The following is an 18,518-nucleotide window of genomic DNA, read 5'->3' on the forward strand; positions in this document are numbered from 1 at the left end:
CCCTAATGAATATGAACTTTGAGCGAAAATTTGCATTTTCTGGCGCCATTAAAGCCGCTTAGCCCGGCCTCGTCTCGGTTGTGTATAAAAAATTCATTCATATTCAAATCGGGCTTCCGAACAGCCACACACCTCATTGCGTACGTAATGGTCCCGTTCCGAAATATTCTTAAAGCGAAATGCATTGGTATGATGGGATCCTTGAAGTCGCCATGCATAATGAAATACGTATCCGGTGTCCAGATGCTGTCATGGTGGTGCAGAGCATTTAAGAAGTCGTAATGAGACTTATTGCCATACTGCAGTCGCGGGTCGTTCCACTGCTGGTTGAGCAGAAATTCCACCTCGTATTTCTGCAAGCAATCACTTCTATAAAGTACGTATTTTCAATTATCCTGGGACTCACCAAGCTGCTTTCATCGGGCGATGCTAAGCTCAGGAGCAGCACGTTCACGTTCACCGTCAGAGTGCCTATTAAAAATGATTTCAATGCACACAATAGGGGTCTGCTTAAAAAATACGTTTATTGAAATGCAACGTAGGTGCCAGAAGAAAGAAAAACTCTAGTTGGCAAAGAGGGAATAAAAGCAAAAGTCTACCAGAAATATATGTTATAATAATAGATACCCCAATATAAAGGATAACTGAAGTTTCGGGATAATTACACCCTCCTTATATAGGTGAAACTAAAATCTTTCTACTAAAATGTTCAATGGACTCAACTACATCGATTTTCGAAACTTTTTTGCATGTTTTCAATCAAATGAAGAAAATAATATTTACAGTCGAGCTAATAGAAACTAAGTGAAGTCGAAAGAAACACAACAGATAGTTTTCTCTATAAAAGTAAAAAAAAAACATAAAATATATAAAAAAGTGCAATCTTAATATAAAAATCCGTGAGAGTACACCAACCCCGATTGTGTGGTCTCCGTGCATTTTGATTAGTTGCCATATCGGGCGATTGCAAGCCACAGCAAAAGTCTTCATCTGCAAAAGTTGAGTACAAATATTTGACTTTAAGCTCTTTGTTAATCTCATCAGTTTACCCATTAATATCATCTCCCATTCCCTACTTTCTGACTGCCCAGAGAATGTAATGTAATGATGCCAAAAGCATAAACATATCGAAGAAAATGGAATTGCATAGATGGACAGAAGATAGTGTCCACCCACACCCTCAGAGCGTCCACTTCTTTTGTGCATCGCATCCAGGGCAGTGGACCCATTAACTTTAATTGATTTTAAACTGTCCATACGTCGTAACTTGGATCATGCACTTGTTGTCTGCTGGTTGTCATTCGGCAACCAAGACTGAAAAGGACCCGCGATCCCCTTTCCCCCTTGAACAGCGACCCTTAATGGCACGAAAACTGGGTTTACATTGTTTTGACCCTCTCTCCACTTAGTAAAATTGGAAATTTAATCGCAACAATGGGGAAATGGAGTATGAGTTCCGAAACTTCTTACCATTTACCGGCGGCAGTAATCGTTTGTCGTAGCGCTTCTTCTCAAGCAGTAAATCTAATATCTCCTTGTCCGAACTGGACTCATCGAATCTGTGGAAAACACAAGAAAGTTAGTTTGGCATTTGCGCACATTAATTGCAGTTAGTAGTTGTCAAAGTATAAATTCGTTTATTTTCCTAAGGAATCTTTTATTTACAACAGTTTTGTGTGCTGCTTTAAATAGATGGGAAGATTGCTAGTTTGTGGATAAATAAGTCGAACAAGAAAGCCAATAATATCGTTAAACTCATTTGTAAGTAGGCACTAAATAAAAAAGTGGTTTGATAAATTTTTAATTAAAATATATCAAAAATACTGCTAGTTTTCTGAGGACTTCGAAAGTCTTTGATTTGCTTTGAAGTAGTTTGCGAAGCATTTTAGTTTGGCAAATCATAAACTTGTTTTTAAATGGCATGCATAACATCAGTAGAACGAAGCTGAGAAAAACCAATTACCTCAACCGGAATCAAAAAAACTCAAAAAGTATAGTGTGTGCACAAAACGAAACTTCATAATTTGAGTAAAGGATTAAACCAAAAGTCTAGTTTGCTCTTTTTCCATATATTCTTTGTTTTCGGTTTATCTTTTTAGAGAGGGAAGGAGGTGTGCATTAACTTACTTCGACCAATCGATGCCATGACTGAAAGAATTACAAAAAGGAAAAAATAAATAGAACAATTTTTGTACGTGTCGTGAAAAGGATTGCCAGGCGATATAGATTGATAGATATGTATGTGGAGGGACAGATAGAAAGTTAGGGAAGTAGAGAGGCTGCGAGTGTGTTGAGGGTAACAAAATCAAATGACGGTGTTCCGGAATGAATTTGGGAGTTTATAAATGAATGCAGCAGAATCGCCTTGATTTAAACCATAAACTATTATTTTTGTAGTTGAAAATAAATTTTTGATTATAACTTTAGAAGCTGTTGTGAGTACTCATACAACCTTTTTCTGATTTCTGAAGTTACTGGCCTTAAATGCTTGAACAAATTTGAATATATTATAAATTTTTGAAAAGACAATAACAAAAAATCGATAGCAAATGTATTTGTTATCGAATGCTCATTCGATAACAAACACATTTGCTACCGATTTTTCTTCAGCATTCATTTTCGTTACTAAAAATGGCGGATGCTAGTTTAAATTGCGGCTTTCCGTTAGACAAAATGGCGGATTCCGATAAAAAGAAATGAAAGTCTGTTTATCGATTATCTTGAAAAACATATAAATGTCTGCTGCACCGGAAACGGAAGTCTCAAAAAATATTTTCAAAACATAAACATTGCTGCTACACCGGAAACGTAAGCATCATTTATTGTGTTTTAGTTTTACGATATAACTTAATTTTTTTCAAATTCTTCAGAGAAAAATCAAGGCGAAGTCTGCGTTTACGGGGAGTCTGCTTGATTTCAGCCGGCCTGCACTCACATGGGATGCTTGTCGAGGGCACCCGTCTCCGACTGCGTGGCGGCTGCCGTGGACGCGGTGGTCAGATAGCAGAGCATCAGGAGGACGCTGGAGGCGGCGTAGAAGCTGATCGACTGGCTGTAGTGCTTGTAGTGCTGGCCGAGGTACTGGAAGGCTGCCGCCGAGGTGGCCGCCGCCGTGGCGCTGACATTCGCAATGATAGCCGCTGACATGGTGGCGGGCAGCTGGCTCTCGGCATACGGATGCCCTTGCCACGGCCGGTAGGCTATTGGCTGGCGATCCTGGCCAGAACTCTCCTCCTCCGCGTCCTCGTCGTCGTCCTCCTTCTGCAGCGTTTTCGCTAGGGCGGCGAGGGCCTGGAAATGCAGGGATAGTGCTGAGGTGCCATTAATGGCAGCTGGTGGCTTCGAGACGCTGGCAGGATTCGCTGGGTCCTGGCGCTTCCGCCGGCGGACAGTGTGATGCTGCCGGTGCTGCTCGTCCTCATCCCGCTCGGCGGCTTGCGTCGCTGTTGCCGCAATATCGATTCCGATTCTGGGCGTCGTATCGACAATGGATCCTTGCGTCGTCGCCAACGCGTCCTTCGCGCCTTCGTCCTTGTGCGTTTCAGCCACTTGACTACCGTGCTTGCCGTTCTCCTGACGTGCCTGCCGTATCGTTAAAAGCACTTGAGCCGTCGCTTTTAGATGTTCGGGCACAGTTTCGGCCTCTGATTGTGTTTGGGCTTCTGATTCTGCCTCCGATTCTACTTGCACTTCTGCCTCTGTTTGTGTTTCGGTTTGCGTTTTACGGTTTTGTTGATAGTTATCCTTGATTCTGATGTCCTCAGCTGGTTTCTCGCTCGCTCTGACAGCGGCCTTGCCTCTGGTCCCCGCTGCCGCCTTGCCACGGCATTGGTTGCGCCTCAGTTGCTTGCTTCTCGGTTTGTGGGGCTGCTGCTCTTTGGCCGCTTCAAAGACGCAGCCCATGTTACGGCAACTGCAAAGAAAGGAATCCTTTAAATCACACATCAATCGCTTGTGTAACCCGAGATACAGCTTAATCGGAAAAGAGAGGTTTACGGAAACATCTCATTGATCCCTGCCTTGCAAGCTGAGCATGAATCCATAACTGGTAGAATCTGTGTTTATTTTTATAAATTTATAATATTTATATAAAGGGACAACTCAAGGAAAATATTTAAGTTCATTTTACGCATTGTGTGATCACATATAAAATACCTTATTAATGTTCATGTAATAAAAGAATCCACACCTTTGGTTGGAAACTTTTTGAGCAATTTAAATTTAAAATAAGAAGATTAAAGATCTCAAAATGAATTTTTAGATTGGCTTGCTGATTGCAACCAAAAATATGGTATAATAAAAATTTGTAATGTGACTCATTTACCAAATTTAATAACCTTAAATGGATGGTTTTAATAAACGTCAAAACCCTGCGCTAAAATAACTTATTTCACGAGTGTTACCACTAAACCCATGGGCGGCACTTCAATTTGCGCACCCCCAAAAACTAATTAACCTCGGCGAAAGCAATTCGCGCGGCACAATCTAAAATACAAATCTATCGTCACCCACTTGATTGTCGTTTCCAGTGACTTGGCTGCATCAACACCCGGCCCGCACATATAGGACTTGATTGATGTGGCAATATTGGATTGTTTCGGCCCGGCGGCCACGCCCACCTGCGTGCACAACTAACCGAAAATGACGGTTGCCAAATAACACGGTTCCTGAAGCCGATTTACGACTGCCACAAAAACTTAAATTTTCCAGGTAATTTTCAGCACAAGTTGGGGTTTTGTAGAATTCCATAACATTAGTTGCCTGCAGTGCCATTGCGATTTATAAGGACAAGTGTCTATACTGGCTGCAGAGAAATGACAGGGCAGATCACGCTCATATTTGAATATACTTCAACAATTTTATTTTAATTTGGGCTATGATTAAAAAAAAGATTTAGAGTTTAATATATAAAATTATTGTAACCATTCAAAGAGCAATAATATAATTATATAATATAATATAATACACAATAAATATTAATTGATTGACTGATTGATGTTAATTTGTCTATACAAAAAATTAAAGTTACTTAATATTGTTACTAGTTTATTGTTAATTAGCCCTAATCACTTTGAAGTATCTCAACTTAAGTCCATATACTCTAAAGATCTAAATGTGCTTTCTCAGCTAATATTTTGTTAACTGTACTGCCAAAAATAATAACAAAGCAGTGGGAAAACTAGCCTTACCCCTGTGCAAGCGGTTTAGGCCAGACCCAAAAACCGAATGTCAGTCAGCCAGTCAATGGGCCAAACGAATTTTTATTGTTGCCTGTCAAAGGCTGTCTTTTGGCTGGCTTTCCTCGGCTGCTGCTGTTGTTGCGAAAGTTGTTGCTGTTGTGGTTGTCAGTTTGTGGCCAAGCCAGGGAGGATTGCAATTTTCATTTCGGCCAAGCGTATATGTAGTTTTCAAGTAGGTACAAGTTGGCTATATTTTGACATTTATTCAACATGCAACGACTCGAACGGCCATTGCACCAGCCGAAATGAATACGGACCGCAAAAATTCAATTTCCGCTTTTGCTCTAAATACTGAAGACTCAAGAATAAACCGACATCCATTGAGAACGAGTGATTTGGGTCTGATTAGTTATGTCCATATGGTTGCATGCATGTTTGAACTCGTGTATTTATTGTATAAGCGGATTATGAGGAATCAGTTTAGAAAACTCCTTTAAGCGGTTTAAAGACCATTTATTTTAATACTTTTGAGAGAAGTTTACTGATAAAGAGCCCGGAAAACATGGGAGCAAACCGCAGTCAATTCAAGCTTGATTGCCCAAACAGCTTACTCCCAGCCATATGGAAAAGCCAGTGAAAAACTTTTACAGGAGCGAGACTGCTCTCTAGACTTGTCCCCTTCAACAAAAGGAAAACCGCAGAAAACACAGACAATCCCACCAAGCCCAGTGGCTTTGGGGTATCCTCCACCACATTCAGGGTTTCATTATACATTTATTCGATTTTTACGTGACTTTGGCCATAAAGCACAAAAATAAAGCCCAAGACGGCAGATACCGAAAGTAATAGGCATAGAAACTAGGGGAGGCCCAAGAAGTGGGCTTGTAAATGGGGCTCATATACAAATTGGTACCGATATGGCTCATACGTGTTTGCCTTGGCCCGACTCGGCTCCACCCGCCCACATGTGCCAGGACAATTATTGACCTCAATCTATTTTAAACGTCTGTTCGACTTTATTTTTGTTTCGCCTGGGGCACCGAAAATGTCAAAAAACTTTGGCTGAATGCGAACTTTTTGAGCGAAGAGGAGGGCTTTAAAAAAGGATAGAAAGCAGAGAAGTTTCTGACCATAGATCAGTTCATACCGGGCTTCCTCTGAGTCCTTCCTGGCCCTCCCCGCTGATATCCTTCATGCCTTCCGGGGCATAAATTTACACAAACCGCGCTCGAGCGTCCGACGACTGCAGCCTGGCCAAAGTTAATCCGGCCATCGTCTGGCGGCCGGAAACGGCGCCAACTGACAGCCCAAGCCAACAACTAACCCGAAACACAACCAATCCACAATCCACAATCCCCCGTCCTCTCCATCCCTTGGCACATTTTTTCCTTGGGCTTAGACTAGTCGCTGTGCATTTCATTTTGCGCTCTCAACTTTTTCATATTTTTACTGGAGCAACTTTTCATACTCCGTATCTGCATCTGTGTTTTGTATCTTTTTGTTGCTGCGACTTGTTCAGTCAATTTAATAATTTGCTGCTAGTTTTTGCCTGCTCGCCAAATTAGTTGACACTGCGGTAGATTTGCAGCAAGCATTATTTGCATACTTTTGGGCGGGCGCTTTTGTTGCGGTCGTGGCCACGTGTCGGATACTTAATATCCTCGGACCGACAAACATTTCGAGCACTTTTTGTGCTGGATCAGCTTTAATGGCCTAGTTTGAAATTTCGCCCAAATCAAGCGGCAATCCAATTAGATGTTAGTCCAACACTTTTGAAGCCAGGCCGAGTTAATTGAAAATTCCATTAAATCTGATGGGGGAGAAACTATTTCGCAGGCCGAGTAATTGCAATTTACAGCTGCTGGTCAGGTGGAAATTGGTTGCAGCTTACATTGGTATTAAAATGAAGATATCTTAAATTAAGATTAATTTAAATGTAAATTAATATTCTAACATGCTTTAAAGTGAACAGATTTATCTTTAGGTGATGAAATATTTTCTGCTACACTTAACTAAAAAGGGAATTTCCTATAAGGATATGTTATGTAACATCAAGCTCATTGCGCTAAAACTCACCTTAGGTTCAATCTCTTAGCCTTAATGCCTTTTATTAGAAAACCTCTTAAGGAAAATACTTCGCCGTTAATGGACAAGTCTCGGTCACAGACCAGCGAGTAACCTCCGTAAACAAAATAACAATAAAAACTTTAGCCACAGCGACAACAATAGTAGCAACAAGCAACAATTACAAACAACTTGTTATCGATTTTTCGGGCGTCAGTGTTTGCCCTGGCGCCATTGTTCGAAGTCACGAACTTTCCAGTGACAGCAAAGACAAGAGCAAAAATAAAGTTGATTAAACCCATTGAAATATTCTCTGGCCTTTAGCGTATCCCATATAGCCACGTATATTCCTTTATATAAAGATTGTGGGCGGCCAAACAAGAAAGGCTAAATGGGGGCATTGTTGTGTCGAAGGCAGCTCTACGAATTATGAATGTGGACAACTCAACAAATTGTGAATTAATCCATTGTTCGGAACGAGTTGCAATCACACAGGAAAAAAATCCTGTTAAAATGTGATACTAAAAAAGGTTTTACTTAACCCTTTTTATGGCTAGATGTTAATTTTGATTTAACCGTCCCGAATTTACATCGCTGCCCTGCGCTTCAATCAAATCATCGCAAAATGCAATCCATACTTAATGAGCTTAATCTCCCGCTGGCCATAATGGACCGTAATCTGTTGCATTAAAAGTTATTAAAATGTCATGGCATAGACCAAAAATGGATGGCCAGGCAAATGTGGTACTTGAAGAAGGGCACTTGACCCAGTTTTGCCGGCGGACTGCAATTGGAAATTGGCAGTGCGAGCACTAAGAGCAATCTGCATTCGCCATGCTGCCATGCCTAATTAAATAACTCGCTGGCAAATGCAGCGCAGCTCTGCCCTGGAATGCAGGTGCTTTTCCGGAGTGGAATGGAGATGCAGTCGAGTCGAGTCGAGTGCAGTTCATTCGCTTTTCAATTAAAATGGAAGTGCAGAGCGCGGACACAGACACAAACAGGCGGCGGGCACTCAACAAATGGCAAACCACTCAGAGGGACGCTAAGCCGTTTAGGCTTAAGTCAGCTTATTGCTCGGAAAAGTGGAACACGCGACGACATAGTTGACACACGACGACGACCTGTTGGAACCGAGAATTTTCCAATAATCGAACGTACACGTTTAATTAATGTCAGCCGAGTGTAATCGAATAAAAGTTCTGTCTCCTGGCGATTTTTAATTTGATTGCGTTGTTTAATTTAAATTTTAGCCCAAACTGCAGCCTGCGGGGATCATGACTGTGTTTACAGTATATACAACAAGGAAGAACGCTGTAGTTGAGACTATCAGATACCTGTTACTCAGCTTAAGGGAGCAAAAGGTTAATGATACAAGCAGAAAAGAGTCATTTTATGGCGCCACCTACCGGCTTTTTAGTAGATGTTATGTGGGGGTCACGCAGATTCAGGCGTATCTACCTATCTATCTATCTAACTATCTATCTATCATCTATCTATATATTTATTTATCTATCTATCTATCTATCTATCTATCTATCTATCTATCTATCTCTCTATCTATCTAACTATCTATCTATCTATATATCTATATATCTATATATCTATATATCTATATATCTATATATCTATATATCTATATATCTATATATCTATATATCTATATATCTATATATCTATATATCTATATATCTATATATCTATATATCTATATATCTATATATCTATATATCTATATATCTATATATCTATATATCTATATATCTATATATCTATATATCTATATATCTATATATCTATATATCTATATATCTATATATCTATATATCTATATATCTATATATCTATATATCTATATATCTATATATCTATATATCTATATATCTATATATCTATATATCTATATATCTATATATCTATATATCTATATATCTATATATCTATATATCTATATATCTATATATCTATATATCTATATATCTATATATCTATATATCTATATATCTATATATCTATATATCTATATATCTATATATCTATATATCTATATATCTATATATCTATATATCTATATATCTATATATCTATATATCTATATATCTATATATCTATATATCTATATATCTATATATCTATATATCTATATATCTATATATCTATATATCTATATATCTATATATCTATATATCTATATATCTATATATCTATATATCTATATATCTATATCTATCTATCCATCTATCTATCATCCATCTCATATCTGATTCCCCATACTGTGGTCATATTTTAAAAGAACCTTGAGTGTACAAAAAATTGGGGAAATATTCATTTTGAATAGGAGAAACGTTAATTTTCACCAAATTTGTTATGTTTATAGCAAACAAGGCCATATTCCACTGTACTTGCTTATGATGCATCGCTGAGGTGAGCCATTTAACCCGACTAATTGCACATTTTGACAGTTTGTGGTGCAAACGTTTGCGCAAAGTTAACGCAAAATGACAAAGTGCAAATGTGCAATGGTCGCGTGGAGATAGAGCAGGAATTGCGGGTGGACCTGGGGACGGGAATTCGGCTGGCTTGTGGAGTTAGTGGTGCATTCATAGGATGTGCGGGGGTGTTAGTCCGATGTTCCGATGTTTGTCTGCGAGGTATCACTTTCTGTTTACAATAAGCTTGGGTCAGCTCGATGACGATGTTGGCCAACACATGGAGAAGCGTAAAACATGGAAGAATAGTAAACATTTGTTTTTTTTTATGCCCAAGAGAAATGAGAACAGAAATCGAACAGATGGCAATTGCACAATGTTGGCTTTGGGAATTTCCCTAGCTTGTTGGGTTATGCAACATGTTTTCAGTTGGACACTTCCGAAAAAGTTGTACATTCATGTTTTATAAATAATTAAAATTGAATGAGCGAATTGCGGTGGATATTCACGGATGACCGCGACCACGGGTCCTTAAAGTGAAGCGGAAGTGTGTCACGCCCGCAAATATTGCGTATACAGTTGCGGTCAGAATATTAACACTGCGAGTTCAAGATGTCGCATTTAGTTTATTTGGTCTTTACGTTCCCTGTTTAATTTATGGTGTCTTTTATTTATTTCCTTCTATACCTATAAAATACATATATTTTTCCCCTTAGGATGTCTCGTTTATCAAAACAAAAAGTGGGATTCCTTTTTTCTAAGAAACATTAAGAAGATTAACAATTTTTATTACTTTAGTATTGATTAAATATTTTAAGGAAAAAAATTTGTCTATATATTTTTTTTACCTTTTAATAAAGTATTAAAAGTCTTTGAAGTTGTCCAACAGTATACCACACCTTTAAATTGTGAATTGTGTGTGTGAATTCTATGTCTTAGTACAAGGCATAAGCTGAATGCGTTTTATTTATACCCAATCGCTGCCAATTCATTGATTGTTTGAGTAATTAAACAATCGAGTCGAGCAATCCCCTTGATCCCATTTTCAGATCCAACTTTTCGAGGCTGTGTCCTTTTCAGTTACATTTTTTGTGCATCACGCCCAGCTTCGTATAAAGGCTTTGGAAGGATTTGTTTTTTGTTCGAGAGCCCTCCTAAAATGTCGAAGGGAGGAGTTCGAATGCTCTTGGTCCTGTCACTGCCACTTAAATGCCATGCATCATGGAAATTTATGTGAATAAATTATAATCAAGCGAAGAAAAACTTGCAGACCGTAATAATTCAGATTAAAAAGTATTTATACACATGACACAGTCAGTTGGGGAAAATTCTGGATGGCATTGGTGGGACGGGCCCTTGGGAGGAGGGCGTGGCAGTTGGCGCTGGGATGTTGGGTGGGCTTATGCTGCTGGTCACGCGTGCTGGCCGCGTGTGTCCAGCGCTGATTTCGCCATAATAAATTGACATTTTTTGGACATTTCTCTGCTCTTCGCTCTGGTTTCACCCGGGGCACTGGGAGCTGTCTGTCATTTAAGCCGGTCTGCTTTTACTCTTTTCCCCCTTGGTTGGTGGTTTCTGCTGTTTTTACAAGGCCCAGGGCAAGCGGCTTACGGGGAGATTGGTTCAAGAGTCGAATCGAGGGCGATCCGAAGGATACCCATGCTGGCAATTGAGAAATTTATATTGCGAGTCGAATTGGTTCTTAAAATTTCAATACATATTTAAGAATTAAGTAGCAATATTGGGTATTTGAATTTCCCAAAAATATGTCTGTACCCTGCGCACTAATTTAACAAAATAGTTTTTCAATAAACCAACTTTTTGGAGGAAAGTGATTGGATTTAATTTTAAAATAAAAAAGAAATTAAAAAAAAAACAAAGAAGAACACTCCATAAATATTTGCTATTCGCTAACATTTTATATTAGTTTGAATGTAATTTTAATTTTAATGGACAAATAATATTTTTTTATAAGTAATACTATTTTAAAGACAATAAATCCTTATAGTAGTAGTTCTTTTTGAGGTCCTTGGGACGTAGTTTAGTAGCATTGATCGTACATACTAAATGACACCGTTGCGATCTCAGCCCTATATTATCCCTTCAAAGACCCTTGCTATGGTCCTATGCATATGTGGGAATTTTTTTTACAAAATCTGGGCAATCAAAATTCCTGGTTTGCCCCTACAAAAACACGCAGCCAGCGAGAAAATAACAGGAAAAAGCAATAAGCATTCAAATAACAAGTAGCACAAGAACAGCGAACAAGCAACGACAAATAATTTGGCACAAAGGCAAATAAACAAGATAAACAAACAAACAAACACGAGACGTTGAAGACGCAGCAACAACGGGGAAAGTAAAGACAAAAACGAGCCAAGTACCAAAGCACATAATGAGCATAATGGGCGTGTTGAAGGGGCGGCTGGCTGGGGGTCGCATTGCCCCTATGCCCCGTAACCTGCCCCCGGTTGCCCCCTCCATGGACCTGCCGAGTGCCAAAGAGCTTTTTGTGTTGGTTTCTCTCTGTTAGTGCTAGAATAAGCGCCACTTTACATGCACACACACACGCCAATCGCATACGCACGCACAGGGGCACTGGGAGCAAATGTTTTGCGAAAATCTTATAAAAGTACTAAGCTAAAACTAAAGTATCCTAATAGCAGAGGTTCATATAATAAATATTAAATTGGTTTAATTACATTAATTATTATGTGAATGATATATTCACATAATAATGCATAGATATAAATGCGTTGGGTGTTTAGAACCTAAGTCAAAAAATGATCTAAAGTAAAGATTTGTCATAATTAGTAGTGTTGATTAAGGAGTACAAGCACGCTTTTTTATAGGGTTTTCATCCTTGGCCATAGTTTTATTATTTTTATATCCTTCCCTTTTTATTTTCAGTGTAGTGGCTGAGGGCGGAGGATATATTAGGGGATGTCGCCCTCCTGGCTGGATGCAGTACCAGCTGCAGTTGCATCTGCGAAACGAGGGCAAAGGCACGTCGCCAACCATTTAAACTAATCTTGAGGCAGTTTATTTATATATCTCAAGGGTCGTTTGTCCTAACAATGTGCCCCGCTTATATAGCAGATATATACGCAGAAAAGTGCATATATACGTGTTTATATACCTGAGTCAAGAACAGGACAGCTATCAAAAAGGGGAGCACGCTAAGCGAAAGAGGGTTCCATAAGGGCCAACCCCTTCCACCAAACACGCCCCAGACCTAGCTTCGAAAAAGTTTCAGGTTCTTTAATATAAAGGAGATTTCCTGTGATGCTACTTTTTTGAAATAATGCAAAAATATTATTCATTTTATTATTACTAAATGCATATATATTTCTCTTGTTTATATCATCGCACTATCAGGTTCAAATGCTCGTGGCGGGTCCTTAAGTTGATTTCCCATGCCTGCGCTTCAGTTGATCCTCATAATGAGCATGAAAGGACTTCAATTACTTGAATTGAATAGAGAACCCAACCGCCCCGGGCACTCCTTCACCTCCAGTTCAGTGGTTCACAGGGCTCCTGAGGTCGGAGTCGCACACTCCACTGACCTTTGCCTTAAGTAATACCGGCTTGGAGGCTATTTAATTTCTATATAAATATTATGGCATAGACCACAAATCTGCGGGTCAGGGGCCGCAAGGACACGATGCCGCAGGACATGCAGCTCCTTGGGAGCTTACGAGTCCGTCCGGCTCGCCAATCCCGGCCAAGCCTCAAGTGCATGCCCGACTGAACTTGTATTAAAGCAGCCGGAAATTAAACACACAAAAGTTTTCCAAGACCTAGCCCACACCTTCACAAATAGGTGCACGTGGCTGCACTGAAAACTAGCTTTGGGTGAGTTTTAGTTTTGAAGAACACGATTTTGAAAGTAATCTCCATATTCCATAATATGGAATATTTAATTTAACCCTATAGAAATAGGTCAATGAAGAAGTTCGTAATACAGAAGGATCTTGTAATTCCTAACTATGATAACCCAATGATCTTCTAACTTTATTTAATGAAATACTTTTTATCAGTTCTTAACTATGATACGATTTTTAAAGCACAGCAGTTAATGATAACCTGGAATAATGTTATAATGTTGTTATTGTTCATTAAACTATAGAATTCATTTTTTTAAATATTCGTTTTCTTTTAATATTAAGTACTAATCAAAAACGTCTTAGGGACTTTTCTCCCTGTGCCCATGCACTGCTTGTTAGTGCTTTGCATTTTTACGGCTCGCACCTTACTTTTATATTTTTCTTACGAGATTCTGCGAGGAGTGAATGCATTCAGAGATCTTTTTGAGCTGGTGGGGCTTTGAGCGAGTAAGCTGCCATTGTGACTAAAAGGAAGTTTCGAACTCACCGAATTTAACTTGGCAGCCAGTTCAATGGAGTCCTCTATCGCCTTGAGTCCGAATAAGTGCACACGATGCCAGACCGCTGAAAAGATAAGCGAGTTAAAGCGGCCAATTATTAAATGGAAATCAGCGCCAAAGGCCCGCACATTTTCGCACTTCAAGATGGTCGGGTTATGGTATAGTGGGTTGTGCTTGGCTTAATTCCCCATTGTCTGGACCCCTGCTCTTGGATGAAAATGAACATATGACTCGGAAGGAGTGGGGCTTAGGCTGTGCCGTCGTCGGTATCACCAACTTGGAATTCCCCAGCATGTGCCGCCGGCGCGAATGATGGAAATCACTCAACACGGAGTGCGGGGAGCGGAGTGCTAGAAGATGACGACGATGACAACGAGGATATGACAGGAGTGGGTTGTTGTGGCGCTGCGAGTGGGATTGCGTCTGAGTTCTAATGAGCTTTTGTCTGCTGCATACTTTCCAGCGCGGAGCAGTCGAGGCGGGACTTGCGCGTCTTGGGCTTTGTTCAAATATTTGACAGGCGGCAGGGGGCGGGCTGTCCACTGGCTATTATGGCCACGCTTCCCAAAGAAGAGAGAAGCACTAATGAAAAATCAGAGCACAGGACTCACTTCGAGTAATTAAGCTTCGACGGAGCCTTGCAGATCTTAGCCTTTAGAAGCAAACAAATTCCACTGCAATAAACTGTTTAGCAAACTAAAAAGAGTCATTAAAAAAAGTTACCTATAAAGACTTCAAAGAAAAGAAAGAACTCTACTAATGAAGAAAGAATTAAACAAGTATGTAAATTATTATTATATTCCCTGAATCGGATTTATAATGTGTATGGCAGGACTCCATGTACAAAATGTATTATCCTGGATAGCTTAAATTTATGACACAGCCCACAATGAGTGCCCTCTTAATTGCTTTTCTTTGTATCAGATTTCAGCTTTCCGACTGCCATAACAATATCAATATCTTGTTAATGGGCTGCACACAAAATTGAAATTTCTTAATACACTTAGGCCATCAACTTGGACTTGGTGCACATGGCCACACGTCCTAAATCACTTACGGCCAAGTTCAATCAAACGAGTTAATAACTTCCGCAATGTGGCAGCCAAAATTAACCATAATTCACATGCTACGGCCACTAAACTGACCTATTAGCCCCCTGGTTGTGCTCGGACATGGGGGTCTGGGCCCAGTTTGTGCGCCTGAATGGATGGTTCGTAGTCCGTGGTGCGAGTGGGCCACGCTGATCCGGGCCAAGACTACTGCGCGGCTGTCGGGGGACCGTAATATGGTAATTTTAGCGCTTGTCTCTCCACGGACTCACGTGGCAATCAGCACACACAAGCCCAGGTACACAAGGAATAAAAATGCCGGGGCACATGTCACATTTGCCACATGAGCTAACGTAGCTCATTTATCATGGCCCGTCCTGCGACCTGCGTCCTGCGATGTCCTATCCTTCTGTCTCCCCGAGGCGGCGGTTCAAGGTGACCAAGGCATTTGCCGGCCAATCTGAGGTCGTGTTTTCACGTCCACTTGGAAACACTGTGGTGCACGTTAATCAAGTGCAAGGACTCGCATAAATATTTCCCTTATTTTTCATATTAGTTAAAGCATGATCGTATTAGAGGGAAAAGCCAGAACAAATCACAGAGAAATACTTTAGGTTCAGCTTTAGAATTTTAAATACAAAAATTGCCACAAAGAATTAATATGGATTAAAAATGACTGCAAAGAAAAACTAAGAGAAATTGTGTTTTGTTTCTTTTTTTTAATTTAATATTAACAAACAAATATTTATATGAAGGTTAGGCTTTTATAAAAGTGCTCTTTTAAAATCATATATAAGTTTTATCCCATAAAATGGCTCTTGTAAAAATCCTTAATTTGAGGTTAAGGTTAAAATAATATACTAATTTAGGATTTTATTTTCAGGTTTATTTTTTTAATGCTTTTTTATTTCTTTTAAATTTGATATTTCAACTATAAATAATTGGTAGATCATAATAATTTTATCGTTTCTAAGGATCAAACAAATATTAACAGTTTTGGGCATCCCAATAAATTTTTCAGCTCCAAAAGGAAAAAATTTTTTTAGGTGTAAATCTACATGTGTAGAGAGGGTATACATAACGCCAAAATATAATTGCGGTCCCAAGGCATAGGCAGATGGTGGAAGAACTTTAATTACGGTGGCCACGACTCCTCAAACCGAGCGGACTCCATTCCAGGATCACAATGCAATATTTATTAGTGCGTGTGGCCGTGCTCCCTGGCCTCCATGAGTATAATAAACATACATGCATGCGAACACACTCTGTGTGTGGCATGGCATTATATGTCGCCTGACTAAATTTAGATATGCAAATCGATAAAAAAGAAATACCAAGGCACGCACGCATTTTAGTGCCCGGGGTTTGCCTCGAAACGTTTTTCCAGGTAGACTTGAACTAGGAGTTTCAGTCGGAGTCGCATAAAAGGGCTGCTTCTGAGGGACATGTGTATAAAGGTCGCGCCTTTGTTATAATTGTATAAAGATAGTAGAGGCCTTATTCCGGCAAAACGATTTACCAAGCTGCCACGAGGATTCGCCCCCACCGAGGCTTAAGATTTAGGCTAGCCTGATAGCAGTTCACATGAAATGCCAACTCATTTGTTTTCTCTGGAGAGTGGTTGGGTACTAAAGTCAAGCAAGTATTAATATTGGATTGGTTATGTTGGAGTACATCACTTTGGAGCCCCTATAAAAAATAGTCCCATTAGCGTATTATGACAACATGCAACTAAACAACTTTTGCTTAGACGAACTCGTTCCTTGGCAGAACATGGTATTACATCCTATAAGTGAATTTTATGTTCTTAATCAATTATAAAAGATTAAAATTTCTTGATATGTATCGAATTTATATCGTTGCCAGGTGCTGGGGCTTTCAGGAACTGTCTGGCTAGCCGTTTACCTTTAATTATTGTTTCCGACGCCTTCTTCATCGTAATTATAGGGCTCCTGTCTGAAATGTGGGGCCCTTGCAGTCTAGCATTGTGGGAACTTTAACTTTTGTTTTCCTTTCACTAATTGAGCCAATTGGGGCCGCACAAGCACCAACACATGTACTTCAGGCACTTATATATCTTTCCCAGTCTGTGCAATATTTATGGGCGTATATTGATTAAATAATTAGGCCTCTGCAAGAGACCAATTCACATGGATATAAATGAAATTTATGTCAAATGCCGGAGAATATAAATTTCTGCACGAGCAAAGACTGCTTTTCGGCTGCATTTCATTAAATAAAGCAAATTGCACAGACTGGCCGAGTGGAGCGACTTAATTAATAATTTATTCGTTGCTTGTTAACACTTTTTTCCCTCTTCTCGCCTATGCTGCTTTTCCAACATTTTCTGTGTTGGCTCCTCTGTTTTTATTTGTTTTTTTATTTGTCGGGCCCAGAGCCCCAGGATGTTTGAGCAGGGCTCACGGAATAGGGTTAAGTCTTTGAGTCGGACCGTGATAGACAAAAGGAATAATAAAGCGGCAGCCAAAGTAGAGCAGACTCGGCGAAGTATGTGGCGAACGGTGAGAGTAGCAGGGATTGGTGGGATTCCGTCGTGGTTTCCGCCATAAATACAAGGAATTTCTTAGCAAATGTAGGGTTGTTGGAGCACTGATTTTGAAACCACTTATTAAAAATAATACACGATCCTTGTCAAAACCTTAAATAGGAGTTTAGTTAAGTCAAAGTAAATTTTAAAACTTGTTGGTAGATTTGTTAACGTTTTAAGTTTGAATCTGTCGAAAATAAAATAATGAAATTTTAGCAAAGCATTAGTATTTAATTAAATAAAGATCAAAGTTTTAACAAAATAACCAATTAACTGTTTAAATAAGATAAAATCGGCTAGATTACATTCGCATATTGTCATAACAAAAGCTACTGTTTGAACGAATATTCTTTCATTATATTTATTTATTCTTATAATTTTGTAAACTTCGAAAAACTTTTTTAAAAGTCTGGACTTAGTCCTTGTTTTGAGCCAAAGTTATGATATTATTGTTTAAAAGAAAAGTTAGGCTAATTAAAATGTTCTGTTGTTCTTATGAAACAAATCACAAAAGAGTGATAGTTTGCTAGAATCGGCATTAAAATTATAAAATTTACATATACCTCTCCGAAAAAATATAATTGGCTAAAAATGTTATTTAAATTGCACTCAATGCACAAACATGTTTATGTTTAATTTTATCACGACAACCGTAAGTACTCAAACTATTCCACAATTTATGCAATTAAGTGTGCATTGCCATTCGCGGTGATATGAATGCTTTTATGTGGCTTTCATCCACATAAATATATTAATGGCAGTCTCTGTTTTTTCAGTCAATTCACCTCGGGCCGCGGAGTTCGTAGTTCGGGGCGCGGAGAAAGCCGAAAGTCGCTCACTCATATATTGATGGATATTTAT

The 18,518-nt window shown here is 39.2% G+C and overlaps 1 protein-coding gene across 21 annotated transcripts in view; it reads right to left on the bottom strand.

The window, feature by feature from the left end:
• The window catches only part of LOC108030579 (glutamate-gated chloride channel), a 54,041-nt gene that overhangs the window by 18,990 nt on the left and 16,533 nt on the right, over nucleotides 1-18,518 (bottom strand). For 11 of the 21 annotated variants that reach the window (XM_044095368.2, XM_044095367.2, XM_044095369.2 and 8 more), the window contains exons 3-9: nucleotides 14,048-14,124; nucleotides 2,936-3,913; nucleotides 2,128-2,148; nucleotides 1,471-1,559; nucleotides 916-990; nucleotides 407-471; nucleotides 133-353 (exon numbers count right to left, since the gene is read on the bottom strand). In XM_044095368.2, coding sequence (XP_043951303.2) covers nucleotides 133-353; nucleotides 407-471; nucleotides 916-990; nucleotides 1,471-1,559; nucleotides 2,128-2,148; nucleotides 2,936-3,903 — 1,439 coding nt within the window. In that variant the 5' untranslated portion in view covers nucleotides 3,904-3,913; nucleotides 14,048-14,124. The remainder of the gene's footprint in view (nucleotides 1-132; nucleotides 354-406; nucleotides 472-915; nucleotides 991-1,470; nucleotides 1,560-2,127; nucleotides 2,149-2,935; nucleotides 3,914-14,047; nucleotides 14,125-18,518) is intronic. The other 10 variants (XM_050885755.1, XM_050885762.1, XM_050885754.1 and 7 more) reach the window with 3 other exon arrangements.

Source organism: Drosophila biarmipes, chromosome 3L, assembly GCF_025231255.1.
Source record: "Drosophila biarmipes strain raj3 chromosome 3L, RU_DBia_V1.1, whole genome shotgun sequence".
In the NCBI taxonomy this organism is placed as follows: Eukaryota; Metazoa; Arthropoda; class Insecta; order Diptera; family Drosophilidae; genus Drosophila; species Drosophila biarmipes.